At 59.5% G+C, this 13,639-nt stretch overlaps 2 protein-coding genes across 5 annotated transcripts in view; both read right to left on the bottom strand.

Annotated features, from left to right (window-relative positions):
• Positions 1 to 2,882: 2,882 nt before the first annotated feature.
• FOXJ1 (forkhead box J1) lies at positions 2,883 to 7,686 on the bottom strand. The gene is made up of 3 exons (XM_010950740.3): positions 7,546 to 7,686; positions 6,318 to 6,985; positions 2,883 to 4,654 (listed from the first exon to the last, which is right to left on the bottom strand). The coding sequence occupies exons 2-3, from the start codon at positions 6,813 to 6,815 to the stop codon at positions 3,887 to 3,889; spliced, it is 1,266 nt and encodes a 421-aa protein (XP_010949042.2). The 5' UTR covers positions 6,816 to 6,985; positions 7,546 to 7,686; the 3' UTR covers positions 2,883 to 3,886.
• Positions 7,687 to 8,853: 1,167 nt separating this feature from the next.
• The window catches only part of RNF157 (ring finger protein 157), a 69,554-nt gene continuing 64,768 nt past the window's right edge, over positions 8,854 to 13,639 (bottom strand). For 3 of the 4 annotated variants that reach the window (XM_074343740.1, XM_074343739.1, XM_010950739.3), the window contains one exon: positions 8,854 to 11,635. In XM_074343740.1, the coding sequence (XP_074199841.1) occupies positions 11,514 to 11,635 (122 nt within the window). In that variant the 3' untranslated portion in view covers positions 8,854 to 11,513. Of the gene's footprint in view, positions 11,636 to 13,421; positions 13,464 to 13,639 lie in introns of all 4 variants that reach the window. The other variant, XM_074343741.1, reaches the window with a different exon arrangement.

A 13,639-nucleotide genomic window follows, 5' to 3' on the forward strand; every position in this document is an offset into this window, starting at 1 on the left:
TGGTGGCTCTGACCTGTCCCACCTAGAAGCCACAGAGCAGGCTAGACACATGTGCCCTAGGAGGAAGCTGACTCGCGGGGCTTCCACTTGCTCCTTGGCTCACACCTGCCCGGCCAGCACTGGCCCAGCCTGGGTGGTCTCACAAAGCCCCTCCCCTGCTCCAGTGTGCCTCCCCTCCCTTGTCACCTGTGTTTTCCTCTTCATCAGACAAGAATGCGTCAGCAGGACCGGGGCCACTCTCCCACTCCATTGTTAATGCAGGCCCCTCTCCACATCCCCACCCCTGACAGGCCCAGGCCTGCCCGGTGGGGCCAGTCCACTCCCCGCTGCCGGGAGTCCAAATACACCTGTTTACCTTTGGGCCTCAGCCCAGGATGGAAGCGCCTGACTCCTGACCACCTCCACGCACCCGCCCTCACAGGCCTTCTTTCGTGCCCTCTTCCTTCCGAAAAGTCTGGGTCCCCAGTGTGCAGGGGGGTGGGGGGGCAGGGAGGAGATTGGTTCCTGCCCTCTGCTCAGCTCTGCAGGAGGCCTGGCCCACTTGCTCCAAGACAGCATGGAATCCTATCCCCATCCCCGGGGGCCTTCCAGACATCCTGAGTCACTGGAACTGGGGGTGGCCTTCCTGTGGAACAGGATGTGCTCTGGGTGGGAGCGGGGAGGACCCCCAAGGTCTGAGTTCCAGCCCTTTCCCCCATCACCTTTCTGGCTGCGGGGTACATGGGGGAGGGAAGATGGGGAAAAGGCAGCAAGTTTGGAGACAGAAGAGTGCCTCCTTGCCTTGGGAAGGGGGCCATCCCTGTCCCCAGGGACACCCAGGACACTCCAACACCCAGGAATGAAGTGGCTTCTCACCTCAAAGGTGGCAGTCAAAGGAAATGAGAAACCTGCTCAGAGAGCTTGAGTCATGGGCTCAAAGCCACACGGCTCAAAAGAGAAAGGACCACTCGATGCAACATGGGCTCCTGGATTGGGATGCTGGAATGGAGAGAAACGTCATGAGGGCAATCAGCAAAATTTAAAAGGGGCCTGCGGTTAGCTGGGGTTACCAGTCAATGCTGATTTCCTGATTGTGATGGTGGTACTAGGGTTATGCAGGAGTGTCCTTGTTCTAAGGAAATATATACTAAAGAATTTAGTGCGAATGGATATCACATCTGCAACTCAATGTCAGTGGGGCAAAATATATTTTGATTGGGATTACATTGAACCTATAAATAAATAAGGAGCAAATGAACATCTTTTTTAAAAAACCACCCAGCCAAGGGCCAGCACAGGGATGGGTAGGACGGACAGGACGTGACACGCCCTTTCCCTGCTTCCTGCTATAAGCGTTTGCAAAGCCCTGCACTCCAGCTCCTCCAGGGCCCCCTCTCTGGTTGGGCGGCCTATTGGGAACATCTGGGGGCTCTTAAAAGTGCTGATGCCTGGGCCTCACCCCTGAGACCGTAGTTCCAGGCACAGGGATTTGCAGGAGCTCCTGGTGGGTCTTCCTGGCAGCCGCTGGCTTCTTTAGCCTTTCCTCACCTGGTGGGCGGTTCTGCTTGGCCCTGATCTTGCCCCTCTCCTCCCCGCGGGCCCAGGCAGAGGGTGAGGAGGGGGATAGCGGCACACCCCACCTGCCAATCCAGGGCGTACCTCATTTGGCGAATGCCAGAGGCTGATCCTGGGGGCCAGTGGAGACACTGGAGCCCCCCTTGTTCTCCCAATGCTGAGGAGCGTGGAGAGGAAGGCCGGTGGGTGGTGGGGAGAGGGAGGGAGCCATTGCTGGTGAAGGGAGTCTCAGAGGGAGGCTGGGGCAGCCGTGTCAGCAAGCTTCGGGAAGAGGGTGGGCTGGCTTCCGAGCTCAGTAAGGACCCCCAACCCTGCTGGCCCTGCCTTGTGTGCACGCCCTCCTGAAATATTTGGAATAATTAGCAAGTAAAAGCAGCAAGCAGCAGGTTGGCCTAGAGCCAACCTTGAGTGCAGAGAAGAAAGGGGCTTCAGGAGAAAGGGGTCCTCGGAGACTGGGCAGGATTGTGTGGGATTCAGAGTGTGTGTGTGTGTGCTCGCACGTGTGTGCACTGGGGGGAGGGGCTGTGCACCACGAGGGCGCGCTTGAAGGGCTGGGTAGAGAACTGGGTTCCAGGCCCCACTGGGGTGAAGGGGTGGAAGGGTGCCTGCTGAGTGTCACCCAAACAAATGTTTCCCATGCCTCAGTTTCCCCATCAGACCTCTGGCAGGTTGGCTCCTCACAGGGTGGACCTGCGGGTAGGAGTGAGTGGGAGAGTAGCATCTTAGCACCCCCTTTCCCTGGTGGCCTTCCTCAGCCTCCAGCCTGCATTGGAGGGAGGGCTCCGGGTTGGATGAACCAATGCCAAGGTGGGAGGTAGGGCCCCTGGGGCTGGGGCCCTCTGACCTCACACCCTGTCCCTCCAGCAGAGGACCGAGGGAGGGAGGAGCTGGAGACAGGCCCAGGCGAGGACCGCAGGCTCCGGGAGGCGAGCCTGGGCAGGCCCTCGCGGTGGGGGAGGTAGGGGATGCGTGAGCCCAGCCCTGGGCAAGCTTGGCCTTTGTGAGTCCCCAGGGCCAGGGAGGGGGCTGCCCCTCCTTTGCCACCAGCTCCCGGGGGCCCGTGGGTGCAGTCTTCCCATTGCACAGATAGAGGCACTGAAGCTGCAGCGGACTCCCAAGGCTGCCCCTCAGCCCCTTTCTCCCTGGGGACACAGAGGTCAAGGGGAGTTCATCGGAGGGGCACAAGCCCTCAGTGCCCCCATCTTCCATCTTCCTCCTAGCCATTTGCCCTCCCGCAGTGAAGAGAAGGCCCCTCCCCCCAAACTAGCCTGCATTTATTTTTCCCCAAAGTAATTTGCAAGCAAAAAAAAAAGTTGCAAGCAGGTCCATTTTTCAGTTCCAAATTTAAAAAAAATTTTATTGTAAATAACTTTCCATGAAAAAGGTTAAATCGCCCCATGAGGCAGGAGGGTGGATGTGGGACGCAGCCCAGGGGGCTTCTGGTGGAGCAAGACACTCCCCCACACAAGTGCAGGCAGGGGCCCAGGGCGATCCCCCCTTCCTGGTCCCAGTGGTTCTAGCAAGCCTGGTGTCCCTCCTGGTTAAGCCTCAGTTCTAGCTACACTCACTACATTAGTCTGTTCCCCTCCCCTCTGCAGCTTGGCTGCCCTGCCCCCAACCCCCCAGAACCCCAACTCCCTGCTGCTCTCAGCCTCAAGTCAGGCTCAAAGATTAGGGCTTTATACCCTCTGCCCCACCTTGAGGGATGGGGGCCAGGAAATCCCAGAGGCCTTAGAAACTCTCCTTGCCCCAGCACACCACCCCATTTCTGTCTTCTCTCTCTGCCCCCTTCCCCCTGGCTCCACCCTACGTACTGCCGGCTCCAGCCCCAGGGAGGCTCTGCCGGGAGAGGCCTCCAGGGGGTTAATTTGCAGTCACCTAATTAGCATTTGTTGTACCTGGGAACTTTCTCTGGATAGAGACCTGGGGAGGAGAGCAGGAGAGCGAGAAGCATCAAAGCTAAGAGGCTCTGGGGCCGGTCCTGTACTGTTGCTCCCCGCTTGGCCAGGCACCCCCTACCGCCTCCAGGCCGCAGCTCTCCCAGTGCAGGGCATTTAGCGTGTCCCCGGGACAGGGAAGAAGTGGGCCAATGAAACACTGTGTATATGAGGGGCTGGGGAGGGGAGGCAGCAATTCGGGTCCTGGGCCCCAGTTCTCAGCCTCCTGGGCTGGAATATGAGGACCGCCTGGGTGGGGGGGCCATATGGCCTCGTGGGGCCAGCCTTGGGAGACCTGCCCAGCCCCTGCCTGGGCGGTAGGGTGTCTGTGGGTCTGTGTTGGGGGGCAGTCTGGGCCCTGACTTGGGCACTGTCTGGAGGTGGGGGCGGGCTTCTTACAAGAAGGCGCCCACGCTGGCCCAGTCGTGGAGGTCAGCGGCCAGGGTGGCGTCCCCGGCCTCAAAGAGGGGTTCCGGGGGCAGGCAGCCACTGCTGCTCTCGTCCCAGGGGTGTTGCAGGAAGGACGTGGCCAGGAAGGTCTCGTCAAAGTCCAGGCTGTCGGCAGCCTGCTCCACCGGAGGCCCCCAGGTAGCAGGGCAGTCGATGTGGCGGCCGTGGACGGTGAGGTCCACGTCCCCGTGCGAGGCGGGGCTCAGCGGCGGGCTCAGCTCCAGGGCCTCCAGCGCGCCCAGCTCCCCGCCCAGAGTGCCGGCGTCGAAGATGGCCTCCCAGTCAAAGTTGCCCTTGAGGGGTTCCAGCTCGCCCTGCTCCTCCTGGGTCAGCAGCAGGGTGCTGGAGGGCCGCGGGACCTTGGCCACCCGCTTGGGCAGTGGCTGTTTGCGCTTATGCCCAAGCCTGCCCTCACCCGCGCCCCAGCCCGCCTCCCCGGTGGCCTCCTCGAACTCCCGCAGCAGCTGCTGGGCCTCGGTGTTCACGGTCAGCGGCCTGGCCCACGGGACAGCGCTGGGCTCCTGTGCGGCCTGGCGGGCGAAGGCTGGGTGGATGTGGACTGGGGGCAGCCGCCGCTTCTTGAAGGCCCCGCTCAGCAGCCGCTCAGCGTACTGGGGGTCGATGCGCCAGAAGCCCCCCTTGCCCGGCTCATCCTTCTCCCGAGGCACTTTGATGAAGCACTTGTTCAGGGACAGGTTGTGGCGGATGGAATTCTGGACACAGGGAGAGAGGAGAGAAAGAGGACAGCTGGGTGAGGGGGCAGGTCAGCGATGGGGGGCCCCCAGTGCTACTGCCAGTCCCCCCACCAGCTTCTCTCAGACGGGGGAGGGAGACCGAGGCACTGCTCTGACCAGGAGACTCTGGGACACCAGCCACAGGGCACCGGAGCCGGGAGTGCTGTCGGGGGCTTTTGTTCCCTGTTGCCGGGATATCTGCCTGCTCAGTCATCCGAGCCCTGAGCCGCAGGGTGGCTCTCAGTGCCACCCTGTCCTGCTCTCCCTCCCTCACCCCACTGCTTGAGGCCTCTGGCCAAAGGCCTCGGCTCCCCCAGGGTCTGGACGGCCATCTCCCTCTGCCTGGGCCTGGCTGGCCTTCTCTGTTTGTGAAGTGAGTGAGTGGATGTGAGGGGGTGTGTGTTGGTGGGGGGTGAAGCTGGGGGAGGGATCTGATGACTTTCCTTGTTTGTAGAGTCGGCTGCTGGCCTGGGCACTCACCCCCACTCCGCGTCCCCCTCCTCCCACCCCAGGCTATGAGGCCTCAGTTGATTATTACCCAGCCAAGAGCATAGCGCTCATTCCTGGGGCCTCTCAGGCTTGGGGGTAGGGTGAGGGGCAGGGGTGGGGAGGGTCTCCGCTTTCTCACTAAGGTTACAAACGGTTCTGCCCCAGGGTCAGGGCCCAAGCAAATGTGGAATAGCTTGGAACTGTGATCCTGTGGCCTGTGCATCTTCAAGGCCTCAGTCCCCAAGTAGTCCCTGATCCTGATGGTGGAAGATGCTCAGGACAATGTGTGCCCAGCCTCAGATCAGCATCCTGCCTTATTTGTTCCTAGGTGCTTAGTCTTGTCCAAACTACGCTGGGGCACAGGGGCCTGGGGCCCGGATGGTGGGGCTGGCAGGTGGGTAGTCCCCCCTGGCAGGGCTGAGATGTTTACATGATGGCCTGGGCCCCTTGGCTGCTCTGTGCCAGGTTCCAGAGACTTGGAACATGAAGCCAGTGCGGGAGGCAGAGCCCCTGTGGAAAGCACCTGGCTCAGCTAATTGTCCCCGGAGGGAGGTTGACTGGGGAGAGGGGGAGGAGTGGAGGCAGGAAACTGGGGATGGGATGGGGGGCTGGGCAGCAGCTTTAGAAAGGCCCCACCGCCCTTCCACTGGGACACAGCTGGTCTTCACACCCCACAGCACACCCCTCTGCCCTCCTGTCCCCTCCAGCCAACTGAAACCAGGCAAGATGCAGAGCCTGGCAAGAATGATGCTCCTGTTTCCGCTTCCAGTCCAGCCCCGACAAACTGGCCTTGAGCAGGGTACTGTCTAGGAATTCTAGGACTTGGGACAAAAATGTGTCCCTCAGTCCATCAGCCTCCCCTAGGGGACTGTGTCCATGCATAGTTCAGCCCCGGTCTTTGGGCTGAGCCTGCTGGGTGAGTGAACAAGTTCCTTCCACTTGAATCTCAACGTCCAGTGAACATCCTCCCTCCTCCCTCTCTGAAATCAAAGTGTGTGTGGGGGGTCAGTTCCAAGCACTGAGCTCCCTCGAGGTCCTTCCTCGACGGCCTTCCTCCCTCGGGGCCCTGGCTGACGGCGCCTTCCTGCCCTGCGGATCTGGGATGTGAGTCCAGTCTGCGGGGGCGCGGGGAGGGAGGGAGGACCTCCCCTACCTGCCAGGTGGGATCAGCGTGGCGGAAGTAGCAGAAGTTGTCCGTGATCCACTTGTAGATGGCCGACAAGGTGATCTTGGTGGCCTTGCTGGCTTGCATGGCCATGCAGATGAGCGTGGCATACGAGTAGGGCGGCTTCACATGCGGGTTGGTAGCGTAGTCCACGTCGTCGGGAGGCGGGGCCTGCAGCCCCGGGGGCGCGCTCCGCGACGTGCAAGACGACGTGGGCTTGCCGGGAGTGTGCGGCTGCCCCAGGCAGGCTGGGTCGGCCGCCAGGGGAGACCCTGGCGCTGCGGAGCCTGGCACCTGGTGGTAGCCGTGGGGGTCGGTGCTCCCCGAGGGCAGGGCGGGGGCCTTGGCGTTGAGAATGGAGAATTCCTGTAGCCACTGCAGGCTAGTCAGGCTGTCATCCAGGGTGTCGGGTTCCTCCAGGCCGCCCTCCTGCCCAGCCTCCTCCGTCGCCCCAGCTCCCGAGAGGCGTAGCCAGCTCTCCGCCATATCTCCGGGGACTCTCCGAGGGGGCGGTCAGCATCCACTAGCTGAGCCGACGGTGGCCCGCCGCGCTCTCCGGCCCGCTAACTCCCGCGGCTCCAGTTACAAGGCCTCCTGGAAGCGCGCTTCCATCCCGCGACCCGGGGGGTCGCCTCCTCCGAATACGAATGTGATACCTGCGGGGACCACAGCGGGAGCTGACCCTCTTCCCTAACCTCCGAGGGGATAATGTGTGCGAAGTGGGATTCTCCTTTAAAATCGTCCCCTCAGCTGGGAAGGATCTTTAACTGCTGAGGTCTGGGAAACAGAAGCAGTGCCGGGGGCCCGACCCCCACAGGGTCCACCTCACACTTTCCCTCTTCGATGTTTTAGAAGAGACTTAATTAGCTAAACGAGAGAAGAGGCATCCGAGGCTATCCCTTTTTCCTCAAGAGCGGGAAATCAAACCCCCTCCCTCCGCAACAAATGGAAATGGTTGAGAGAGCCAAGAAGGGCAGTACGACCCGGCGGTGGGGCGCGGGAGGTCTTCTGATCTTTGAAAAGGGATATTAGGATGGGGGATCAAGGGGAAAAAAGGGAACATGACAGAGAGTTACAGGGGGGCCGAAAGTGAATGTCCCCCAAACTTCTCTGATGTCGGTCCCTGGGCCCACCACTTACGTCGCGGACGGATGGGAGAGCAGGCTGGTACTGAACCCCTCCCTTCCCACTACCCGCAGCCCTCCCCGTCCCTTACCTGGCTCAGAGCGAAGCCCGGATAAAGAAAGGTTCTGGAAGACGTCCCTCCCACCCCCCGCGACTCTCTGTCTCCACCTCGAGAGCACTGCCAGCAATCCTCGTCGCCCCCCAGCTCGACGGCGCCTCTCTGAACGCCAGCGGCCCGGGGACCAGCAATAAGTAGCCGTTCAGAAGGCTTCTCCTGCTGCCATGGCGACGCTCCGCCCCCATAAACAGCTTCCGCTGCTGCCATTGGTCAGCATGTCTCCAAGGAGACCGCGGGCTCCTGCCACGCTCTCTGGCGGTAACTCTCTTCGAACACCCTCCTTCTGCCGCCCTCTCCCGCGCCACCCAGCCCCCTACCCGCCGCCGCGTCCCGACTCCGCGCATTCCCGCCCGAGGGCCCCGCGCAGGGCTCGGAGAGGCGCGCGGCTCGGCGCTCTCGCCGAGAACCCGGGCCCCCAGGCGAGCCATTCGCCCCAGGAACAGCACTCCTGCCCCACCCCCTTCCCGTCTGGCTGCTCGGAGGTGTCGACGGCTCCTGGGACCCAGCCCCGCGCGCGGTGGCCAAGGCAGCGAGCGGGCTCAGGCTGGGGAACCGTGTGTTTGGGGTTTTCCTTTCCTCTCCTCTGGGCCGCGAGTGGCGCTTCCTCACGTTTCTGCGGCCCGTCCCTCTCTCCCGACCCTGAGTGTCGTCTGGGTGCCCGCAGGAAGATCTGACTCTCCGATGCCACCTGCCGCTCAGGTCCGCAGAAACCGCAGCACCGGTCGCAGACACCCCAAGATGGGCAGGGTAATCCAGTGTTTCCCGGTAAGCCGCTCCCTCTCCGCCCCGTCCTCAGTAAGGTTCCCGGAAGCTGACATTCCAGAGGTTTCTTCTGAAGTTCTTTCCCTCCTTTCCAGACAGCTGAGGAAGCAGAGCCGGTAGGTGAAACTCAGAAAAGCCATGGACTTGCCAAATTCTCCTCCCTGGGTCATTTGCCCCGTTAATCTCACTAACCATTAAATGACAGGGACTAACGGTGGACGGTGGCCCTTCCTCCTCCCCGCCCCCAGCCTCCCTCCAGTCACCAGCTTTCCTGCTCTTCAATTATTGAGGAGCTGCAGTGTTAGCACTTCTCCGGTTTAAAGGCGGGGGTGGGGGTGAGGGCTCCCTATCAGGCCTTTGCCCAGGAGCTGAGCCTGCCCAGGGGCTGGTACATCAACCACCCAGAAACATCTTTCCCTTCCCCTTGCCCTCTCTCACTCTTCCACCTCCAGTTTCTCTTGAGCAAAAATATTAAAGAGTGCCAGAGAAAGTTGGACAGAAACTCACAAATAGGCCAACTGCGCAGTTAACAGCTCTCCTTCCCTTGTAAACAGTTTTATTCATTTTTAAGAATCATGCAGCAATCCGTAAATATTGCATCCTTGACGTCCCCACTGTAGTGTGCCCACGAGTGTACTCCGGGGAGCGAGGGGTCCACAGATGGCACATCAGTACACTTACACTCACACACTCTAGGTGTGCAGATCCTAAAGCAAAGTGAGCAACCAGCATGCCAAGATCAGGTGGACAGGACGCTGACTCTCCCCAGGTGAGATGGCTTAAAGTGTGTGTGTATCTGTGCCCAGGAGATGCCCCAGTGTGGGCATGACCTCTGTGGGATGGAACTGGGTAGGGGAAGGACAGAGGGCTCCATGTGGAGGCCGGGATCCCCACACCAGGGGAGCTCAGACCTTTGCAAGGCAGGAAGGAGCCACAGGCCTCCGATTAGTCTATGCCCTCCTGTGCGAAGTCAGGCCCCTTCACATTCTCTCTGGGTCAACTGCTTATAACGTGGCTGTCTCCAGATGATGGAGGGGCAGCTGCCCTGTTCCCTGATCAGGCTGAGGACCAGCCCCTTTGGACGGGATATTTCTGCTTGTCAAAGAGCTAAATGAGAACAAAGGGGATGGGGTGGGGGAGAACGGACTGTCTGACAAAGGAGTGAAGGGCCATTTCTAACCCACGTGTCTTGGTTATGGAACCAAGGCCTTGGGGAATCTCTCTGAGCCTCTTCCTGGAGAAGACACAGACCCTCCAAGGAGGGGTGAAGACAATGGCTTCCTCCTAGGGTTCCTGGCCACCATGGCTACTGTTTTCCTGCGTCTCCTTCATCTCAGGTGACACCACACTGTGACTACTACCTGCCGGGAGGGAAAGGAGGTGGGTCTGTGGGCCACCACCCCAGGCTACGGGGAGCCCCCCATTCCCTGGTGCTTCTGGGGCTCAAACTTAAGGAAATGAGGAAGTGGGGTTATTGCTCAAATCTTAAATACGGAAGGGGCTATAAGAATGTTCGGAGGAAGATAGGACATTAAGTGGGGCCTGAAACAGCAGAGTCCACTGCAGGATTTCTGAGCGGGTGGACGTGGGAACCTGAGACAAGCTTAGATTCAGGCCTGGCTCCTGGAGGGTGGGTGAGGACAACAGGCCTCCCCAAGCAGGGCAGACAGAGGTGCAACCCCCAGGCAGCCTGAGGGTCACCCGCCTGGCGGTGCAAAGAAGCCACGCAGAAGGTGCAGAGGATTCCCGGGGCACCGGGCTCTCTTTGAGGCTGTGGAAACAACCCTGAAAAGCTCTTCTAGGGAAACGACTTCAAATACGAAGACATGCCGTCGTGATGGGCACAGCCAAGGCTCTGCCGCATCCCAGCCTCACAAACGCTCAGATCTGACTTTGCTTCCCAATCTCATGCTCCATTAAACCAGCACCTCTTCCGAGAGCCAGTAGCCAATGCATTATCAGAGGGCTACGTGGACTCCATTGATAACACCAGTGTTGAGAGAGGAGGAAGACCCAACAGCTTACAGTCTGGCCTTGCTGTTTCGGGCTGTTATTTACATGCCCGACACTGGGCTGCAGTGGGGTGGGCTGCAGTGGGCACATGATTTGAACAACAGTATCTCTAAATCTCTAATGAGACTATGGAAGGCAGTATCTCCCCCTTCCCTCATTGGGCTCAACAGATCTGGAGGGCAGGGAAGGAAATCAGGTGGGGTGGGGAGGCTCCCAGACCACCGCTGTCCCCAGCTCAGCCCTCCCCCAACTTCCGACACTGACTGAGCCGAACTGCTCCACCCTCTCTCTCAGCCAGTTTCTTCAACTGTTAAGGGCATGAAAAAAAAAAAAAAAAAGAAAGAAAGAAAGAAAAAAGAAAAGAGAGTGGAGACAGGGACAGCAGGAATCAGAATACCACCTGATGGGGCAGTAGTGATGAAATGTGATCACATACGGCAGCTCCTAACATGTGCCTGGCACATAGAGAGGGTCAAAAAGTGTTTTTGTAATGTCACCTGACTCTCCGTGGGGGGATTCCCAGATTCAAGGCCTCCTTCCTAAGCAGACAGACATGAGGCACTGGCTCTGCTACCAGAAGCAAGAACCGTTTTGCCAACCAGCCCCTGTTTCTTGTCCTTGAGAAAGGGGCTCCTACTGCTTTCTGAGGGAAACTCCACTTACAGTGCAATATGGCTTTCCCTTCTCGCAGGAGTCACCTCCCAACCCCCACCACAAATTGGAGGTTTCAAATTGGCTATGATGTCCCAGAGACCAGAAAATGCCAGGTGGGTGTTTGTAATGAAGCCACCGAAACTCCGAGGCTTCTTGGTCTCCCCACCAAGTAGAAAAACAGACGCACAAGAACAACCAGTCTGTGGATCTCGGCTCCCCCTGAAGATCAAGATACAGCGAAAACATTCCAGAGGGTCTCTGCCAAGGGTTCAGGAGCTGCAGTTCATCGAGTGGCGTTAGCCCATAAGGAGAAAGGAGGCTTCCGGTCCCTTCTGAGAGGGGAAGGATGACGGTTACAGAAGACGAGGCTGGGAGGAGGAGCAGCCCGCTCTCACGTGGGTATGAAAAGTCTCCAGGTGTCTTGCTGAGGATGCCCAGGAGGTCAGCAGTGCAGCGAGGCCAGGAGGGGATTCAAGGGCAGCAGGGGAGCCCCGGACCAGGGGCTGGGGCTCTCAGACGGCCAAGGGACCCCACGTGCAGGGCCTGTTCTCGGGGTCCTCCAGGCTGCCAGATGACGAGCGCCGGCGCTGTGTGTTTCGACGACTGACAACGTTGTCATCCACCTGCCAGGCACCTGAGGAGGGGAGAGGAGTGTCATAGGAGCCGGACCTTCAGCTCGGTCCAGGCATGGTCCCCAGCAGGACAGCCCGGGAGTTCGGCAGGAAAGCTGGCAGGATGCATGCTACCTGGAACTCCCAGGGTGTGCAGCCCGGCCCTGGAGAGGGAGAATGGGGAGCAGTGGCTGCCGCTGGGCGAGGTGCAGTCACGGCTGCTGTGGTCCACTGATGGAGGGACACGCAGGATGATCCCGTTTTGTGCCCCAGGACCCACTTCGGCATCTTTATTTTGTTTCGAAGTTGGCCTACGTGTCATGGTGGACAAGGAAAAGAAACTGGGTCTAGCTGAGACTTTTCATGTGGGCAGGAGGAAGTAGGGGGCTGTAAGAAGAGGGTTCATGGAGGCTGTGAGTTAGTGTTTGCTGTGGGGGTCTGGGGGAGGGGACAGGAAGTGACTGGCCGCCCAGCAGGGGGCCAGGGACCACCCAATGGCATAGGGGAAGACAGTGTGATGGCTCTTCCTCTCTTTCTACACCCAAACGGCCTGCTGAGGTTTGCTATCAGCCCCAGGAGACTTTAGCCCCAGAGCTTTGGGGTCCCGCAGGTGCCGTCCACTAAATTCATCATCCTCCCCCAAATCCTACAGCCCCTGCACCAGAAGCACTGGCTGCCTGTGCTGGAAACCAGCTCTTGGTGCTTCTCCCTGCTGTGTGCTCTGCATCCAATCCATCACGACCTCCTGCTTGTTCACTTCCTCAGCATGTCTAAATCTGCAGCCAGAAAACCTGGGCACACCCCCAGTTTATTACATATTGACTGCGTGATCCTGGGCAGGTCATGGTACCTGGAGCCCTGGTTTTACCATCCATCCAATGGGAGAGGAGTACTTACCCCACAGGGCACCTGACTCGTAGAATGTGGTCAACAACCAGCGACACACTCCCCATCCCTGTTTTTGTTCAGGCCACCCTCATCCCCGCCGCTGTTGCCCTCCCAGCCCGCAGACTGGCTCCATCCAACTCATCCCCTCCTGTGCAGCAAGAAGCTCCTGAGATGAAAGGCAGGGTCATGGCTGCCCACATGCTCAGCATGAAGCCCTAACTCCCTGGGGTTGAGGAAAGCCTCCCATCCTCTGGCTGGACAACCTCTGAGCCGCATCTCCCAGCACCTGACCTCACAAGGCCCCCTCGGCTGGATGGGGTCCAGCGTGCTCCAGAATGCTCCCCTGCAGCCTGTGCTGCCACCCTGCTTCTCACACTGTGTGGAAACTGCTGAATTCTCGACCTCCTCCTGGGCAGGGCCCAGAGCAGCGCCTGGCCCATCAGAGGACTTGCTCCATGCACCGAGCTGACAATCCTGGAGGGCGGGCCTGGGGCTCCCTGTGTTCATGTGTGAGGGGGGCCGCTCACGAATGTCTGGGGTCAGTCTCAGGTAGACCAGCCCAAGACATGAAACCCTTTAATGGCAGAAACACTGGGATTAAATGGGTATAAACTGCTTATTTCCCGTAAATGTCCTGGTGGGATAATCCATCCTAGGGCTCTGTGGAGGTGGACCCCAGGGGAAGAGGAGTGAGTGGAACAGGAAATTCGTAGGCATCTCTCCCAGCCAGATGGAATGTGGGGACCTCTGTACCCCTGGGGGTACCAGAGTCAGGGACATGGGTCACCAGTGCTTTTCCCCTTGAAGGGTGGCACTGTGAAGTAGGATGAGAGAAGAGAAGGCAAGGCTGCCCTTCAAGTTAGGAACCCCCCACATAAAATGAGCTGTTTGTTCATTTACGTAATTTGGTAGATCTCATACCTATTCCTCAATGTTTATGGGGCAGGACTCCGGGAACTGCGGCTGTTCGGTAGGAAAGACCAAAAGCAAATGGTAAACGAGAGAGAAGACACACATGCATGCACAAAGTCAACACGCCGCCGCCACCACCGCGCCACTGCAGGCACCCTGCCGCGACACACGACCGTCGGGCTGCCTGGCCCTGAATTCTCACGAGTCTTTGCTGCAAATGCCACCAT

Source organism: Camelus bactrianus, chromosome 16, assembly GCF_048773025.1.
Source record: "Camelus bactrianus isolate YW-2024 breed Bactrian camel chromosome 16, ASM4877302v1, whole genome shotgun sequence".
Taxonomy (NCBI): domain Eukaryota; kingdom Metazoa; phylum Chordata; class Mammalia; order Artiodactyla; family Camelidae; genus Camelus; species Camelus bactrianus.

Bases quoted from the DNA above. Each gene is read 5' to 3' on its own strand.
- FOXJ1 (XM_010950740.3), bottom strand. From the start codon at position 6,815: ATGGCGGAGAGCTGGCTACGCCTCTCGGGAGCTGGGGCGACGGAGGAG. The intron at 4,655-6,317 runs GTAGGGGAGGTC...CCCTGTGTCCAG, and splicing joins ACGCTGATCCCACCTGGCAG to AATTCCATCCGCCACAACCT.